Source organism: Schistocerca americana, chromosome 7 (genome assembly GCF_021461395.2).
Source record: "Schistocerca americana isolate TAMUIC-IGC-003095 chromosome 7, iqSchAmer2.1, whole genome shotgun sequence".
Lineage (NCBI taxonomy): Eukaryota > Metazoa > Arthropoda > Insecta > Orthoptera > Acrididae > Schistocerca > Schistocerca americana.
The window spans coordinates 519,291,958-519,312,368 of NC_060125.1; the positions used below are offsets into that span (position 1 = coordinate 519,291,958).

At 40.4% G+C, this 20,411-nt stretch overlaps 1 protein-coding gene across 1 annotated transcript in view; it reads left to right on the forward strand.

Moving 5' to 3' along the window:
• Nucleotides 1-20,411, forward strand: part of LOC124623056 (alpha-glucosidase-like) — a 237,237-nt gene that overhangs the window by 190,009 nt on the left and 26,817 nt on the right. The window contains exon 12 of the mRNA XM_047148849.1: nt 5,416-5,640. Within this exon, the coding sequence (XP_047004805.1) occupies nt 5,416-5,640 (225 nt within the window). The remainder of the gene's footprint in view (nt 1-5,415; nt 5,641-20,411) is intronic.

Consider the following 20,411-nt stretch of genomic DNA (forward strand, 5'->3'; position numbering starts at 1 on the left):
AGTATATTTCATACAGATGCAGTTGGACATGGCAACAGTTGCTGTGCTTTGTTGCATCACTGCCTCCCTGCCTGGAATTGAGAGTTTGAATGAAAGAGGTGTGGTTGTGCACAAGACCTTACACATTTATAAGTTTGCTAATAAGGACTATGGGGAATCTACCTGTCAATGTGATGGTCCTCTGATGATTCCCATGAGGAACAGGAGAAAAGTTGGTCCAGCTGAATCTGTATCTTTCTGAATGAAGAGGCATAATGCCAGTGAAGAACTTAGATTAATTGGAGATGTAACATTGTTGTTTCATTATTAATAGAGATTTAGTTTTAAGAAAAAACAAAATATAACATAGCCTCATGGCCAAAGACAGAGGTCATGTGCGAGTAAGTTGTGGTTATGTGAATGTGTATGTGTTGTGTACTTTAGAAGAAGGTCTTTTGACTGAAAGCTCACTTGTTTAGCAGTATTTTTGTTTGTGCCCGTCTGCGATTCAACATCTCTGCTATATGGTGAAGAGCAGTCTATCCTTTTCATAATATTGTCATAAATAAACATATTATATATATACTACTACAAATCTGAGTTTGCAATAAAAGGCTCAAGTTTAGGGAGAGGAGAAGAGGAGATGGACAGAGGGGTGAGAGGAAGTGAGTGTAAGAAGTGGGAAAGAGGAGACGGACAGAGAGAAGGAGAGAAGTAGGTGGACATAGAAAGGGTAGAGAAGAAGGTTAGGACATATATCCAGTTTCCATACATATTAAAAATGTGTACTTTCTCTTTTCCATTTTTCCATTAAACCAGCTTGAATCACAGCAATGCACATCTGACAACATCTAGTAATTTGATAAATTGCTCCATTTGCATGAAGCTATGAAATTCAAACCATGGAAAGTTCCAGAAAAAATACAACAATATTACAATAAGAATAGATTGCTACTCACCACACGGAGACACTGTAGAGTCAAAGACAGGCACAATGAAGAAACTAGTAAACTTTAAGCTTGTGGACAAAAAGTTCTTCTTCAGAAATAAAACACACACACATTCACACAGGCATGACACACACACACACACACACACACTTGGCCAATGACTCCGGCCATTGTGGCCTGACTAGTCAGTGACTGCATCTGATATGAGCAATAATCTGGGGTGGGTTGTGGGGGTAAGGAAGAGGCATGGGATTGGGAGGGGGAGAGATAGCAGCACCCAGTCATGCTTAATTTGTTAAAGATATTCTCCCCTTCTCTCAGTCCTTGAAGTGGAAATACTTTTTTGCCACCAACCCAACCAATCAGACTCACTCCAAAACCAACATTAAACTGTGCCTGACACAGGTCACTCCTCCATTCAACCATGATCCATTCCTAGTGCTCCAAAATCACCCACTGTTAACTTTTCAGACTCTCCTAACATTTAACCTTGTTTCACCATCATCCCTCAAATGCCTCAACATGGAAATCACCCGTATATCTCCAGAAAGAACTGTAATTCACCACCTAAAAATCTTACCCCAACCTTATGATTCTACCCGCTGACAAAGCTCCACTACTGTAGTTATAGACTATAGGAATTACCTGGCAGAGGGGTTCCACCAGCTGTCAGATACATCCACTTACAAACCCTACCATAGTGACCCCTTTCCAGAAATCCTGCAGGATCTCCAGTCACTCCTCAAATCCTTAGACCCATCCCAGAACCTCTCCCCCGAGCCTCCTTCACCTCTCATCCCAACCACTCCACACACTCTACCTTCTTCATACTTTCTGAAGTCTATAAACCCAACCATCCACGACATGCCATTGTAACCAGTTACTGTGCTCACACAGAGAGAATTTCCACTCTCATGTGCCAACACCTTTAGTATGTTATGCATAGCCTACCCTCCAATATAAAAGACAGCAAGCATTTCCTCCGCTGTTTTCCACAGTTCCTGTTCTTTTACAACCCAGCACTCTGCTCATCACAATTGATGCCACCTCCCTCTATACTAATATCCCTAATGCCCTTGGCCTTGCCACTATTGAACAGTGCCTTCCCCAGTGCCCAACTGCTATAAACTTACAACTTCCTTCCTGGCAACCATGACCACCTATATCCTCATCAACAATTACTTCTCCTTTGAAGGCATCACCTACAAAAAAAATCCATGGTGCAACAAAGGACACACACATGCCACCGTCCTATTCCAACCTATTCATAAGCCATCTCAAGGAATTCTTACTAATCACCCTCACATGATTCAGATTCACTGATGACATCTTTATGATCTGGACCTTGGGTAAGAACATCCTATCCACATCCCTCCAGAGCAGCTGTCTGCCCCATTTGCTTCACCTGGTCCTCCTCAACTCAACAAACCATCTTCCTCAATGTTGATCTCCACCTCAAGAAAGACTACATCAGTACCTCCATTCACATCAAATCTCCCAACTACCATTGGCACCTCCACTTCGACTGTTACTACCCATTTCATACCAAGAAGTCCCTTCTATACAGCTTAGCCACCAATGGTTGTCATATCTGTAGTTACAAGCAGTCCTTCTCCAAATATGCCAGATGTTTCAAGTATCTCTTGTTATACCCGGAAATGAGGAATTTCCTACCTACTATCCTTCCTCACCAACCCTTCTGCAGTGGTATTTTGCCACCCACTGAACCTATGCAGTATCCTTGTCCACTACTATTCCATCCCTGCTCCCAAACACTTGTCTTATGACTTCTATCTGTGCAATAGACATGCTCCCACTACCATCTATTCCAGTCTTGTCACAAGCATGCCTCATCTCATCAGAGGCAGGGCTATTTGTGAAGGCAGCCATATGACCTACAAACTAAGCTGCAACCAGTGTGCTGCTTTCAACATGGGCATGATGTCTAACAAGCTATCTGTCTGTGTGAATGGCCACTGTTTCCGAGAGAAAGCTGGACCACACTATTGCTGAATTGCCTGACATGATGAGCTTCATTTCAATGCCCTACACATCTGGATCCTTCATTCTAACACCAGATTTTCTGAATTGCCTAGGTGGGAACTCTCCCTATGACATATCTATCCTTCTTTTCCATAACCTCCTGGTCTCAACCTTCGTTAGTCTCTGCTCTCCACCTCCCTACCCCTTCCCTGCTCCCACCCCAACACTACATATGCCTTCTATTCTGTCACCACACTTACTAATCTTTTTCCCTTCTCTACTCCTCTGCTCTCACCTCTCCCTTTTCTGCCCCAGCTTAGCCTTTTGACTCTACACCTGGCAGACACACACACACACACACACACACACACACACACACACACACACACACACACTTGCAGGTATCATAACATCTTCCTCCACTCCCACCCCACTAACCTCCCTTCGCCCCAACTACTCATGCCTCCCCTTCTTACCTCCACCATCCACCCAAGATGGCTGCTCACATCAGATGCAGTAGCAGTCTGCAGTCAGGATGCAGTGGTCAGAGACAGTGGTTGTGTATGTGTGAGTTGTGCTTGTGTGGATGTGTGTGTTTTCTATTTCCAAAGAAGGACTTTTTGTCTGAAAGCTTAAGTGTTTATCAATCTCTTCACTGTGCCTGTCTGCAACTCAACTGCTTTTCTATACAATAAGTAGCAATATATCTTCTTCATAATGTTGTTGTACACCAAGAAATTCTCTATATATTTGAATGATTGTAATAACATTGTGTCCATTGAAAGCTCACTGAGAATCAGTGTTTAACATGAACCACAACTGCAGTACAATAGTATTATATAGATGACACGTGAGTCCAGCATGGCATTTTGTAAGTAATAATAATAAGGAACAGTAAACATGAAAATACAAGTAAAAATCATATATACAATTCATTTACTTAAAACTATCACAACTGGAATCAATAGGGCATGTATAATGTGTTACTTGTTTCAGAAAGCCAAGAATTTTTCATTATCAATTATTTTGTTGTATTTGCTGTGTTTAAAACATTGATCTCACTGCTGTTGAAGCATTTTGTTCTGATAAAATACTTAAGGTGGTAGTTCTTTTTCACAAATAAAAAGAGACATGTCTCTCCTATAAGACGAAAGTGAAAGAATAACCAACTTTGTGCTGCACTTGTGAGAGAAAATAAATCCCTGAAAGTTGACTCAAACTTGATTTAACAACATACTACACTCACTGACTTGCTGAATCTCTTATGCATAAGCTGCTTTTGTAGACTGTTGGACAATAAAAATAAAATACAATACTATACTAAGGGAATGCATAAAGCTTGCAATAAGTATTTTGTCCCTTCTGTAGTGCTGCTACTATTTTTTGGTGCTACTGGATAATAGTACTGCTACCACAAATGGGCTGCAGATACCACACTAGGCACAGAGTGGACCCAAAACATTGTTGCATCAGACGCAGCAATCCTACTAGTGAGTTCCTACACGGCCGGCCTAGGGCTGTCACTCACAGTACTGGCAACACAGCAGGAAGGCAAGCTGGCCACAGCAAAAGCAGACTCACTGCCACACATACCCATTGCTGCCTTGTTTTGTTGTATGTAGTTAGAAGCAGTAAATCGGCAGAACAAATAAGAATCTAACCATTATAAGTACCCATAATTTCAAACCAAAGTATTCACAGTCTGGCAGCACATAATGCAATGGGAGATTCACTTCAGGTGATGAGGCAATATGATTTTGCAAGCTGTCATCATGAGACACAGACTCTAGCATTGACACACAAACTACTGGGGCTGAGTCACTTCCAGAACCTTGTGCCTTCCAACTGGTGAGCTACCATGGGCTCACTTAAGCTGTAGCTGGACTACTGCCTTGGAGGACAGCAGTATGTATCCAAGGCTGTGAAGGTGCCCAACAACCTGTACTTACTCAGGCAAACTGTCATGACACACCACCAGTCAAAGGGGCAGGCTCCACTGCTACATCCATTCTTCCAGTACAATAACCAATTACAGACTTATGCCGGGCTGGCAAAAGTGACACTGCAGGTGTCCCATGTCGGCACTCGTATTCTGCATTGACACTGGCCGGTCGCTGCCTCAGCAACTGCCAGCCTTACTGCCATCAACAAACACCCAGAAGGCGTGTAACCATTATGGGTTGATGCTATGAGTGGGTATCTGGGAGGGAAATAACTATTGATGCTATTTGGATACGCTACCAATGGCCAACATGCCGACAATGACCCACTGCTGCAACATAGTGGTGAACCACACCATTCTACTACACCCCCTTGCACACTTTCGCAGTCATTACAAGCTAATATATTAATGATGAACAAGCATACTCTAACACAAATATAAGCCTTTTTTGCAGATTATTCATTCCCATAGTGCCCCATTATCCTTCACTGTAGTCATAATTATCAAACTTGTAATTAGAGAATCTTGAACTTAAAATCCTTGTGTATTGTACCTTTGCAGACGATGGGCAGGAGTGACCAGTTCTGGGTGGGGTCTGCCCTACTAGCAGCACCAGTTGTTAAGCCATCTACCTACACAGTATCTGTTCGTCTACCAAAAGCAAACTTTTTCCATCTTCTTGGAGATGGTAAGAGAATTTCTGGAAATGACTCAGCTATAACAATGCAGAGCCTAAAAGCAGAAACTGTGCTCCTGCTAAGAGAGGGTCATGTGATACCTATGCAGGTAAACAACAAGTAAATTTCACAACATTTTGTGTGTTTGATTCCTTGCTGAAGAAATACACCATAATGAGCAAACTGTTTTTAGTGTTGGATGGTGTGTGTTGTGTGTGCATGTGGTATTTTTTTCCAACTTTTTATGGCATGGAACTGAATTATTAATAATTTGTTTTTGTTTCTACATTTTTATGACTGACTACCGTACTCTTTTTGTGTTTCAGTTTACTAGAGTAGCTTCTCCTGTCTCTGACTGACTTCTTCTTATACAATGAATGCTAAAGCTATTTACCTTTCTCGTTAACATAAAGATTGCAAGTTATGGTCACAAGTCAAACAGGGTCAAGTGTCAGCAATATCTACCCATCTGCCCACAGTATCCCATAAGCCATGTCAACTTCTCCAGTGGAACATTTAACCATAATCTTTCCTTCTTTCATTGAGCATACACTCTTGACCTTAACTCTGCATATATATTTGTATAGTTCCATTCTGCTGGGAAATTATACCTGCCCTTCTTACTATTTGATATTTACAAATGTCTTTGAGGGGGATATTTTTGAAATTTAGATTTCTTAAAATGTTTGTAACACTTTTCTGAGAATTTAAAAAGTGTGAATACAACGTTTGTTTTACATAGTTTCAACCACAGCAGAATTTCTATTGTACCACATCTCATATATACAGGGTATCCCATTTATCTTGACCACCCTAAATAACTGTTTGTCCAGATGCAAATTACTAAAGGTTTCAAGCAAATGTTCTTTAGCTGTCTGGGGGACATCTATCAGTATGATTGCCTTTGTTGTAGCTTTGTTTTTTACAAAGATATGAACAGCAGTACGACTTTTTTAAATGGCACCCTATATTTTTTATCTATATCTACATCCATACTCCACAAGCCACGTGTGTGGCAGAGGGTACCTCGAGTACCTCTATCGGTTCTCCCTTCTATTCCTGTCTTGTATTGTTCAGTAATTCATTTCTCCTCCTAAAGGCCTATTCAAAAATTTATTACAGTGTACTATTTACTGAAACACAAAGTTATTAATTACATAATGCAATATTGACTTTGAGCCTGGGATCACAAACTTGTCCACTTGCTGGAGTTGTCAGACAACAAATGCAAACCAAGTAAAAACATAACACAAAATTGACTTTGACTCTCTTGTACTATCGCCCAGGAGCAGAACATTCAAAGGTGCTCAAAGTGATGATCCTGGACATTGATTCACTGGTGCACTCATTGAATGAAAGAATTACGAGGGCTATCCACAAAGCACATTACGTTTTCATTTGTGTCCGTTAGGGGCGGGGCTAGTGCGGCCACCTTGGTGGCATGGCATTCCGCTGCTCAGTCGGCATCCTGCCGTGCTAGTGAGAGGTTCGTGCTGTACTCCGTTGAGTTACTGTGACAGTTTGAAATGTCAGTGTTAATTGAAAATGCCGCGAAGTGTGAAGTGCGTGCTGTAATAAGGTTTCTCACTGCAAAAAACTGTACACCGATAGAAATCTATCGGCAGCTTTGTGAAGTGTATGGGGACAACATAATCACTGAAGGTGGAGAGCGTCAATGGGTCATAAAATTTAAAAATGGCCGAACTAACGTCCACGATGATGAGCAAAGTGGAAGACCCAGCATAGCGACTGCCGAACTTGTCAAAAAAGTCAATGCCGTGGTCCGTGAAAACCGTAATTTCACAATAACGGAACTCTCTATGAGTTTTCCACAAATTTCACGAAGTTTGTTGCACGAAATCATTACCGAAAAGCTAGGTTACCACAAGTTTTGTGCAAGATGTATACCAAAAATCTTGACAGAGATTCACAAAAATCAGCGAATGGCTGCAGCATTAACGTTTTTGGACGCTTACGAGAAAGATGGCGACTCATTACTCGATCACATCATTACTGGTGACGAAACATGGGTTAAGCATGTGAACTGTGAGACAAAGTTGCAGTCAATGCAGTGGGGGCACACAAATTCCCCCCAAAAACCCATGAAATGCGTGCAGACAATGTCAGCAAGGAAGGTGATGGAGACTGTCTTTTGGGACAGAAAAGGTGTGATTTTTGTGGATTTCTTGGAAAGAGGCACTACAATAAACTCTCAAAGGTATTGCCAAACTCTGCACAACCTCAGAAGAGCAATACAAAACAAGCGCAGAGGAAAGTTGGGCTCAAAGATCTTGCTGATTCACGACAACGCCCGGCCCACATGGCAAATGCCACTCGTGAAGTTCTCGAATCTTTTAAGTGGGAGTTGTTTCCTCATCTGCCGTACAGTCCCAACCTGGCACTGAGTGACTTCCACTTATTCTGAGCAATGAAGAAGTGGTTGGCTATGCAGTGTTTTGATGACGACGCACAGCTTCAAGAAGAGGTAACCGCGTGGTTGAAGGCGCAGGCGGCCGAATTTTACGACGAAGGAATTACCAAGTTCGTCCATCGCTATGATAAGTGCCTTAATTTAAATGGCAACTACGTAGAAAAGTAGTATTTAAGTGTGGCTTTCATCTGTATATAATAAAAAAAAATTCCAATCCTTTATTTATTTTTAATTCCAAAATGTAATGTACTTTGTGGATAACCCTCGTATTTACTGCTTCCAATGTTCCCTGCTGAAGAGAATTACAAACAAGCATGATACATTCCTGCATGTCCTCTGGAATTGTTGGAATAACACAATAGACAACATCTTTAATGCATCCCCAAAGAAAAAAGTCCAGAGGATTTAAATTAGGAGACCTAGCAGACCAAGTAACTGTTCCTCCTTGACCAATCCATCTGGCAGGATACCTTCAGTTTACAACACAACGTGCACGCAAGGCATTATGTGCTGGACATACATGGGATTGATACCCCAGGAGCATTCTGGTTCTTAGCGGCACTTCATGCAGAAGAGGAGGAAGAATTCATCTGAGGAAGTTGGCATACACTGTGCTGTTTAGACTACCATTGATGAAATAAGGGCCAATAATTGTAGTACCAAGCATCCCACACCAGACATTAACTCTCCATTGATGCTGATGTTCCACCTGTCTAAGCCTTTGTGGGTTGTCTCTGGACCAATAATGCATGTTCCTTGATTTTACCTGTCCTTTGTTTGAGAATGAACATTCATTGGTAAATAGAACATTGGAGAAGAAGTTCGGGTTGGTGCGGATTTGCTGCTGTGCCCACTGACAGAACTGTACACGATTCTGGATATCATTCCCATGCCATTCTTGATGTAGGTGTACATTTATTTATTTTATTATCCATCTTTAGGCATTAAAAAATGCAATTGATGTCGTCATTTGCGTACATATATAGTTTACATAACTAACAGAAATGGTGTAATATATTGTAGATTATTATTGTCTAATAATAGGTTTGTTTATAAATAAATACTTCTGCTACCAGTCACGATTTTCTTTATTTTACTATTTGCACGACGCGTTTCGAGAAATAATTCCCATTTTCAAGTGCGTTTTTATGATGTGTGTTAAGCCATTTCTTTTGATGTTGTCAGTGTGTGTGAGTCTGCTTCACTTTGTTGACTTTTAAATTTTCTAATGGTCCATTTGTGTAGAGAGTCACACACACTTAACATCACACACAACTTGTACATTTTACACATCGAACATATCTGATATAAACAAAACAGTTGCAAAGATCTTCTATAAGAAGATCTTTGCAACTGTTTTGTTTATATCAGATATGTTCGATGTGTAAAATGTACAAGTTGTGTGTGATGTTAAGTGTGTGTGACTCTCTACACAAATGGACCATTAGAAAATTTAAAAGTCAACAAAGTGAAGCAGACTCACACACACTGACAACATCAAAAGAAATGGCTTAACACACATCATAAAAACGCACTTGAAAATGGGAATTATTTCTCGAAACGCGTCGTGCAAATAGTAAAATAAAGAAAATCGTGACTGGTAGCAGAAGTATTTATTTATAAACAAACCTATTGTATCTACAGTCGCAGGCTTTCAAAAAACCATTTATAATGGATCAAATCAGATTGTCTAATAAGATACAAAAATTTGTCCTTGATGCTGCACAAGGTATTTTCATTATTTTTACATGCATAAGTTTAATCTAAGTGAAACTATATTAGTACTGGTACTTATGATCATCTTTAGTGCACATTATAAACTCTTCTATTGTATAAAAAGATTTTTCTCTAAGCCATTTCTTTGTGACACTTTTAAACTCATTCAGTGACACATTTTGTGCCTCTATTGGCAACATGTTAAATAGCTTTACTCCCATGTACCTGTAACTATCTTGAGTTTTCTTTAGTCTAGCAACTGGGATGTCAATTTGCTGTTTTACACTTGTGTCATGGTAATGGATAGATTGTCATAGTTTGCGACTGCGTTTATTTTTCTTTTGTGCGTATCAGACAACTTAGTATAAAGAGAGCTGCAACTGTTAGTATTTTTAGATTTTTGAAATATGGTCTACAAGACTCGTTATTTATGACTCCATGGATGCATCTGACTGCCTTCCTTTGCCAAATGAAAACTTGTTTTGCTCCGGGTGAGTTTCCCCACAACAAAGTGGCATATGTTAAATGGGTGTGGAAAATGGCATAGTATGCATTGAGTAATAACTTACCACTAACACATGACCTTAGTTTACCTAACAAATATGTCACATGTGCTAACTTAGTACAAATATAATCGGTATGACTCTTCCACATTAATTTTGAGTCAAGATGGATCCCAAGTAGTTTAGCTGAGACACAATCAATCTTATCACTCTTAACACACAAGCTAAAGAGAATATTTACAGTTTTATCATGATTTATATGCAAGTCATTGAGTTGGAACCACTTGATGGCTGCTCTGAGATGAGCCTCACTTTCCTCGTTTAATTTTTCTAAATCTTTCTCTGCTGTAACAAAAGTTGTATCATCTGCATTGAGTGTGGATTTACATAACATGGTGCTGGGCAAGTCATTTACATATATTATAAAAAGTAAAGGTCCAAACACAGAGCCTTGTGGTACACCCTGCATGATATCCAAGACATTTGACCTCATATTGTTAAAATGCACAATTTGTTTTCTGTCGCTCACATAGGATCTCATCAGAGATAGTTCTGAGCCTCTAATACCATAGCAGTGCAGTTTTTCTAGTTGTCTCCTGTGACTGGTAGAGTCAAATGCCTTGCTGAGGACCACAAGAATGGCATTAACTGATAATCCTGATTCGAATGATGACAATATATATGAAACAACATCTTCAACTGCTTTTGCCGTTGACAGGCCGGACCTGAAGCCATACTGAGAGTCACTAAGAATATTATTCACAGACAGATGTTGACTGATTTGGAGCTGTATGCAATATTCCACTACTTTTGATACGATGGGTACAAGGGAGATTGGACGGTAATTATTAGGACAAGACTTGTCACCTTTCTTGTGCAGTGGAGTAACGACTGCCATTTTTAAGGATGAAGGGAAACAGCCACTGACAAACATCCGATTCATAAGAGAACAGAGTGGATGTGCTATTACATCTGCTACTTTTTTTTATTACAAAATTGGAGAGACCATAAATGTCTTCTGATTTTGAGTAACTTAATTTTGCTATTGAAGTTTTAATATCTGTTACTTTTACTTCTTTCCATTTAAACACATGAACCATATCCTCAAAATTTTGAAGAAATGAATTTCTATTATTTGAGATATGGTTGTTGTCACATTTATGAATATGTTCATTTGCAGCACTGTTATTCATACTGGCAGCATTAATGAAGAAGGTGTTGAAATCATCTGGTGTGATACAAGCATCACATGAATTATTTTTGTTAACATCTTTATTTCTACCCAGATGAGTCTTGATAACAGTCCAGGCTGCTTTGCATTTATTTTGGGACTTATTAATATAATCATCATTTGCTTTGCACTTGCTTAACCTAATTTTTGCCTTGTATTTGTTCCTCAAACTTATGTAGTTTGCTTTTTCGGCTTCACTATTTTTTGATTTGTCATAGGAAATCATTAACATTACATGGTAAGAATGGAACCAGTGGCAAGTAAGAATTTGATGTACGCTGGTTTTAGGAATGTCAATCTCATGTTCAAGCTGTCGTGTGCTTACATGTGGATTCATAGAAACAAAGCAAGAACAGTAACTTCGGCAGCTTCGTCTGTGCGAGTGCTACAACAATTGTGTTGTCATGGGCTGAAACTTCCTGTTTCCTGAAGCATCACAACAAGATGAGAAAACATCCATTGGGAATATGGTTTGTGTCAGGATATACTCTCTGTACAGTTCTGCTGCCTGCTTAGCATTTTGCCTACCTTCAACAACAACAACAACAATAAAAGAAACATTATGTCATTGCAGTTTGTAGGAAGGACAGCCTTTACTGTATGCCTACTTTACACAACAGTATTTAAAAGGACTAAACTACTGTCCTAAATGTACCCGTACATAAGAAAACAGTATTACAATTACTGTTCTGCTAACTTACGTTCCCCACAGATGAGTAGTATTTCTATCTTCTCTTCATTGGTGTACATTCTACTCACACAATTCTTCAACTGATGATGGTTGACAGAATGATGGGTGTGCATTCTACTTATGTTTACATTTGTTCTCTGTCGATGTCAGCACATGAATGTGTTTCATTACCCCCAGTACCTGCACTAAGCGCTGGGAGCATCAACGCCAATGATGTATTATGTAATTAATAACATTGTGTTTCAGTGAATGGTACACTGTGATACATTTTTGAATAGGTCTTTAGGAGAGGAAATGAATTAGTGAATAAAAAATGCAGGGCACCATTTAAAAAAGTAATACTGCTGTTCATATATTTTATTAGAAACAAAGCTACAACAAAGGCAATCATGCTGATTGATGTCCCCCTGATGGCTTAAGAACATTTGCTTGAATTTGCATCTGAACAAGCAGTTATTTAGGGTGGTCAAGATAAATGGGACACCCTGTATATGTGGTATATATTCTCACTTTTCCCTCTTCTGCTGCTTCTCGTTCTAATTACTTTTGTCTTTTTCTGATTTTATTTTCAATACACATTCTGTAATCATTAGATTGTTAATGCAATTTTCAATGAAAACAGCAATTCATCAATGAATATACATAAATTAGAAACTGACTGGCTAGCATAACAACAAGCAGGCTAAACCTATAGTCCTAGACACAAGGTATTTAGATGAAAAATTCTTCATATAACACTGACACCTGCAAAGAAAATTTTTTTCGGAACTCAGCACCTTTTTTGAGTCATCAGTCTTTTGACTGATTTGAAGCAGCCTGCCACAAATTCCTCTTCTGCACTAACCTCTTCTTCTCAGAGAAGCACTTGCACCCTATTTCCTCAATTATTTGCTGGATGTACTCCAATCTCTCTTTTCCTCTACAGTTTTCGCAGTCTACACCTCCTTCTAACACTATGGAGGTTATTCCCTACTGTCTTAACACATATCCTATCGTCTGTTCTTATTGTCAATTTTCCATATGGTCCTTTCTTTGCTCATTCTGTGGAGGGCCTCCTCATTACTTATCTTATCGGTTCACCAAATTTTTGACATTCCTCTGTAAAACCACTTCTCAAATTGTTTGAGTCTCTTCTGTTTCACTTTTCCCAGTATCCATGATTTACTACCATACAATGCTGCACTCCAAACATACAGTCCCAGAAATTGCTTCCTTGAATTAAGGCCTATGTTTGATACCAGTAAACTTCTCATGGTCAAAAATGCCCTCTTTGCCTATGCTAGTCAGTTTTTTATGTCACCCCTTCTTTGTCCATCAAGGACTAGTTTGCTTCCAAGGTAGCAGAATTCTACTTCATAATTACCAGTTTGATGTTAAAGTCCTCGCTATTCTCTTTTCTGTTGCTTCTAATTACTTTTGTCTTTTTCTGGTTTATTCTCAATCTATATTCTTTACTCATTAGACTGTTCATTCTATTCAGTGCATCCTGTAATTCTTCTTGATTTTCACTGAGAATACCAATGTCATCACAAACATTATCATTGATTTCCTTTCACCCTGAATATTAATCCTACTCTTGAAACTTTCTTTTATTTCTGTCAATACTACGTTGATGCATAGATTGAACAGCAGGAATGAAAGACTGCATCTCTTTACACACTTTATGATTCCCTATTAGTGCTTGTACATATTGTGTATTTACCCATCTTTCCCTATAGCAGACTCCTATTTTTCTCAGAATTTTGAACATCTTGCACCATTTTACATTGTTGGATACTTTTTTTAGGTTGAAATACCCAATGAATGTGTGTTGATTTTTCTTCAGTGTTGCTTCCATTATTAAGCTTGTCAGAACTGCCTCTCTGCTGCCTTTACCCTTCCTAAAGCCTAACAGATTGGCATCTAACAGATCCTCAGTTTTCTTTTCCAGTCTTCTGTATATTCTCCTTGTTAGCAACTTGGATGCCTTAGCAGTTAAGCTGATAGTGTGACAGTTCTCACTCTTATCTGCCCTTGATGTCTTCTGAACTGCTTGTATGATATTATCACAAAAGTCTGATGCTGCATGTCACTAGTCTCAGAGATTCTACACACCAACTTCACTAGTTGTTTGGCTGCTACTTCCACCAAGTGATGTTTATCCTTTCTGCCTTATATGATCTCGTGCTTTCCATAGACCCCTTTTAAATTCTGACTCTAATACTGGATCCCCTACATTTTCCAAATTGACTCCAGTTTCTTAGTCTGTCATGTCGCTGGACAAGTCTTCCCCCTCATAGTGGCCTTTTTCAGCATATCTGGTCTTTATTTTATATTTAACAGTGGAATTCCCATTCCACTATTAGTGTTACCACCATTGCTTTTAACTTCAATGAAGGATACTTTGACTTTTCTATATGCCGAGTCAGTCCTTCCAACAATCATTTCTTTTTCAATTTTTTCACATCTTTCCTGCAGCCATTTTGCTTTGACGGTCTTGCAATTCCTTTTACATTCCTAAGGGAACTATAGGGCTGTATTCCTGTATTTCCCTGAACATTTCTCTACTTTCTTCTTTTATTGTTCAGTTGAAATATTTCTTCCATTAGCCAAGAATTCTTCACACTTACCTTCCTTGTACCTATGTTTTCCTTTCCATCTTCTGTGATTACCTTTTCAGAGATGTCTACTCCTCTCCAGCTGAACTGATTACTATTGCAATATCCACACCCTTAGTGAACTTCAAATGCATCTCATCATTCCTCAGAACTTCAGTATCCCACTTCCTTCCACACTAATTCTTATGGAGGATTATCTTAAATTTAAGTCTACTCTTGATCATTACTAAATTGTGGTCTGAGTCTTTATCTGATCCTGGATAAGCCATACAATCCAATATCTGATTCTGGAATCTCTGTCTGACCACAATGTAATCTAACTGGAATCTTCCCATGTCTCCAGGTCTTTTCCAAGAATTCCTCCTCTTCTTGTGATTCTTGAAGAAAATACTCACTATTACCATCAGAAATATATTGCAGAGCTAAAGTACTCTTTTCCTCTTTAACTCCTACTGCCATGCCCATATGCTCCTGTAAGTCTGTCTATTCCTTCTTCTACAATCACATTCTGTTTGCCATGATTATTTTCATTCCCCTTTGCATACTGGATTACTCATTCAGTACCATCATATACTTTGTCTATCTCTTCATCTTCTGCTTGTGACATTGGAATGTATACTCAACTATTGTTGTGAGCATTGGTTTGCAGCCAAATCTGATGAAAACAATCCTGTCACAGAACTGTTCACAGTAGCTCATTCTGGGCCTTCTTTCCTATTCATAACAATCCTTACTCCTGTTATAGTATTTTCTGCTTCTGTTGATATTACCTTGTATTTATGTGACCAGGAATTCTTATCTTGTCTTCATTTCACTCATTGACCTTTTTATATCTAGAGTGATCCTTTGCATTTCCCTTTTCAGATTTTCTAGCTTTTCTTCTTCATTCCATTGTAAACATTTGACAATGTCAGTTGGATTGTGGTCTCATATACAAAAAGAATTTTTGTTGAGTTGTAACCTCTACTCTCAAATCACTTACATTTCCTAATCAAATATATTTTATGATCTCTGACTGCAGTTGGCTACAGAGATAGAACTGTTAAATTCTTTTGTTGTTTGATACATTGATAAGTTCTAGGTTTTTGAGAGTATTCCATGAATCTGTTATTATATACAGCAGAGCAGTTCAAATCTATAAAAGGAAGTGAAGAAGAGGTTGTATCCTAAGGCACCAACCACGTAATACCTGTATGGACTTACCAAAACTTATAAAGAAGGGATACTGCTGCGACTAGTTGTAAACATCATAAACTCACCAATGTATGGCCTCACTAAATACATAGCTAGACTTAGAAAACCCCTAGGTGGAAACTACAGTCACCATATAAAGAACTTGGCCAGTTTTGTGACAATACTTATCTCCTGCATTTTCAGAGGGAATATCTGTCTGTAAGCTTTGATGTTACAGCAGTCTTCATGAAAGTGGTTCTTTGAGACTCCCTGGCACTGATAGTGTACCAGTAGAGCTCTTTCAAGAAGCACTCACCATCATGTACTTTAAAAGCAACAGAGAGTTTTACAAACAAATAGATGGAGTAGCCATGGAATCATCATTTCTGCCTGGGAATGCAAATTCCTGCATGTGACATTTTGAGGAAATGGCACTTCAAATTGTCCACCTTAAACCCAACACTTCCTCTGCTATGTTGATGATATATTTGTAGTGTGGGAGCATTGCATATAGGTGCTGGATGAGTTTCTGGGTCACTTAAAAAGTATCTATCAAAATACTATAATCACAATGTAACATCTATGCCTACATCTACATTGTACTCTGCAAGCCACCTAATGGTATGTGGCAGGGTGTACTTTTTGTACGACTAACTGAGCCCTCCAACCATGTTCCACTCATGAATAGAGTGTGGGAAGAATGATTGTTGGTAAGCCTCTGTACTGGCTGTAATTTCTCAAATTTTCTCCTCATGGTCATTAAACGAGACATATGTGGGGGTAGTGTTGTGACTCGCCAATAATTCGAAGTACCGCCACGCAGTTACGCGCATCCTCTACATGCGGCGCTGTCTGCCAGCCATGCAGCAGCAGCGCCACCTAAGCGGCCAGCCAGCCAGCGGCCGCTAGACTTGGACTCAGTTATGATTTGACTGTTAAAGTGTACACACGTCTTACTCTGTTTACTTCATCTGTGACTTTGATGTATTGCATCTTCCTTGAAATATATTCGTTCAACTTGAAGTTATTACAATTGACAACGAGGATGGGATTTTTCTTTTCCATCGTTGACCCACATGTTTCCATGGCTACTTTAGAGCAACTATTCCAAGGTCTCAAAAAAAAGCAAACGCTTCTCACAAATGCAATTCATGATTTCGTCATGGCATCAAATGCGGGGCATCTCTCATTGTCTCTACCCACTTGTCCTCCTTATGATGAGATGGTGGAAGACTGGTCTGATTATGAAAAATGTCTTTGACAGCACTTCTTGGCATTTCATGTCGCAGACGAACAAACATGTAAGTCTCTGTTCCTTTCATGGATTTCACCTCAAATGTATCGGTTGTTGTCACAATTGGCTCCTTTGAAAGATCCTGCATCTTTGTCCTTTGCTGAAATGTGCTCACTTCTGTCTGTCTATTTTCAAAAGCAAACGCATGTGGTAGCCTTTCGTGTTGCCTTTTATCATTGTCAAAAACAACCGAATCAATCCTATCACGCTTGGACTGCTGAACTTCATGGCCTCAGTAGAAAGTGTCAATTTGTTACTGAAGTTCACAAAGAATCCTACGCCGATTGTATGGTACAGGATGCTATTATCTGATCGGCGCCCGACAAAGAAGTTAGGCAACGTGCCCTTCAGTTGGCAAATCCAACTCTAGATGAAGTCCTATCCATCGCTCAGTCTTTTGAAATTTCTCGTGCCGCTGGAGCGCAAATAGAGGCATGGGGCGACGTCAGGGAAATACAACCTCTGTGCGATGTTGACGAAGTGTGTGGCATGTCCCCGCCGGCCGACGTGGCCGCACTATGCTCCCAAGCGCAGCCTCGGCCTAACCATAAACAAACCTCTAAGAAACTGCAGCAAAACCCACGGCAACTGTCTTTATGTCCACGGTGTTTTACGAAACATTCACGAGAAGATTGTCCACAACGCTGGGCCGTGTGTCACAAATGCAAAAAAAAAGGGTCATGTGTCATCCATTTGCAAATCCAACCACATACATGATGTTCATGAACATGACACTGATTCTGATTCTGTGTTGTCTGTCAATTGTACTTCTTCCCTTTCACGGAAGTTATTCCTCACTCTCCAAATACTTGGTCGAGATGTTTGTATGTAGGTGGATACTGGTTCTGCTGCCACCATCATCAATTCTCAGATGTATCTTCAGTTGGGTTCTCCAATCCTGTCACCTGTCACTAGGCAATTACGGACTTACAATAAACGGAAGATTTCTCTCTTGGGACAATTTGATGCTGAGGTCTCTTACAAATCTGTCATTCGCACTGTTCCCATATTTGTGGTCGACCATAGCAACATGAAGAATCTTTTTGGTTTCAATGCCTTTCATGTTTTTGTGTTCTCCATAGATGACTCTGTCAATATCGTCTCTGATACTATTCCTTATGTTCAATTGTATTCCTTGTCAACAACATTTTCGTCCCTTTCTTCTCCTGGGTTAGTCCATGCAAATGACTTTGAAGCTCATATCACGCTCATACCCACTGCTCGGCCTAAGTTTTTTCAGGCTCGGCCCATTCCTTGGCACTTCATGATCAGGTCAAACGGGAGCTGGATCACCTCACTGCTTCAGGGGTCTTTCTTCCTGTTACTTCCAGTGAGTGGTCCTCTCCTGTCGTTGCCGTTGCTAAGCCAAATGGTGGTATTCATCTCTGTGGAGATTTCAAAGCCACTGTAAATGCTCAATGCCTTATCGACACTTACCCGATGCCTTGACCTGAAGAATTGTTCACTAAACTTGCTGGTGGCTAGTATTTTTCTAAACTTGACCTGTGAGAAGCTTATCATCAACTTCCTCTCGACACTGCTTCCTGGCAGTTTCTGGTCCTTAACACGCCTTTCAGTCTCTATCATTACCAATGATTGCCATTCGAGGTTGCCAGTGCCCCTGCTCTCTTTCAGCGATTCTTGGAACAATTATTGCTCACTGTCCCTGGGTGTATAAATTACCAGGACAACATTGTTGTCACTGGCTCCACCACTGACAAACATCTTCAAAATCTCCACACACTTTATCATGTCTTACAGACTACCAGTCTTAAGTGTAATCTTGAGAAATCAAAATTTTTTCAGGCATCTATCATGTACTTGGGGTTTCAACTCTCTCGGGATGGTGTTCGTCCGCTTCAGCAAACTGTCGCTGTGATCGATGCCCTCCTCGCCCTTCATCTGTTAAGGAACTGCAGGCCTTCTTGGGGAAAATAGCATACTATCACAAGATTTTACCGTCTGCTGCTTTGGTGTCTCAGCCGTTGCATCGCCTGTTGCATAAAAACATGCCTTCTCACTGGTCTGCGTCATGCGATGCGGCTTTTCAGAAATTGAAGACTATGCTGAAACAGGCCCCGTGCCTGGCTACTTATTGACCTGGCCAACATCTTGTTCTTGCCATGGACACCTCTCAATACGGGGTTGGTGCAGTCCTTACGCACCATTTTTCTGACAGTTGTGAACAACCCATTGCTTATGCCTCCAAAACGCTCACAGATGCCCAACAAAAGTATTCTTAAATTGAAAAAGAAGCTTTGGCCATTATTTATGCTCTTCATAAGTTTGGTGTTTTTCTCTATGGATCCAAATTTTATCTTGTTATGGATCACAAACCACTTGTTTCCTCGTTTCATCCATCAACATCACTTCCCGACAAGGCTGCACACCGCCTCCAGCGTTGGGCTCTTTACTTGTCTCGTTTCAATTATGAGATTCATTTCCAGCCAACGGCTCAACATGCAAATGCTGATGCACTGTCTTGCCTTCCCATGGGTCCTGATCTGGCATTCGATAGGGGCGAGCTTTTGTGTTTCCACCTGGATGTTGCCAAGCAGCGGTGGGGGTGAAACGGTAAGAAGCCAGAAATTGGAGAAGCGCATCATCAGCAGAAGAAGTCAGAAGTTTCCTCATCTGAGCCTTAAATGTGCGGACCAGTCGTTCAGCCTCACTGTTTGACTGTGGATGGAACGGAGGGGCTGTGACATGCATGATGCCATGATGGGCACAAAAATCCACAAAATCAGAAGAGGCAAATTGTGGACCATTATCAGTAACAAGAATTGAGGGAAGGGCTTCCAAAGAGAAAATGCGAGCTAAAGCATCAGTGGTTGCCACGGTGGTAGGCGACATGCAAAGGACCATGAAAGGAAAATTAGAGTAGGCATCAAGAAGCCAATAAGTACCTAAAAAAGGTCCTGCAAAGTCAGCATGAATATGCTCCCAGGGCTTCTCAGGCGAAGGCCACAGTGACAAAGATGACTTCGGGGCGGTGGCCTGTGGTGCACAAGGGCCGCAGGCAGTGACCGTGTGTGCGATTTCAGAGTCGATGCCGGGCCAGCACACATGACAGCGCACCAGAGATTTTGTGTGAGAGACACCCGAGTGCCCTTGGTGAAGGAGGCGCAAGACCGAAGCATAAAAAGACGCAGGTACCACAACACGTGGCGAAGCATTGTTGGTGGAAAGGAGGATAACACCATCCCTAGCCGTGAGGCGGTAACGCAAATTGTAGTAGTTCCGC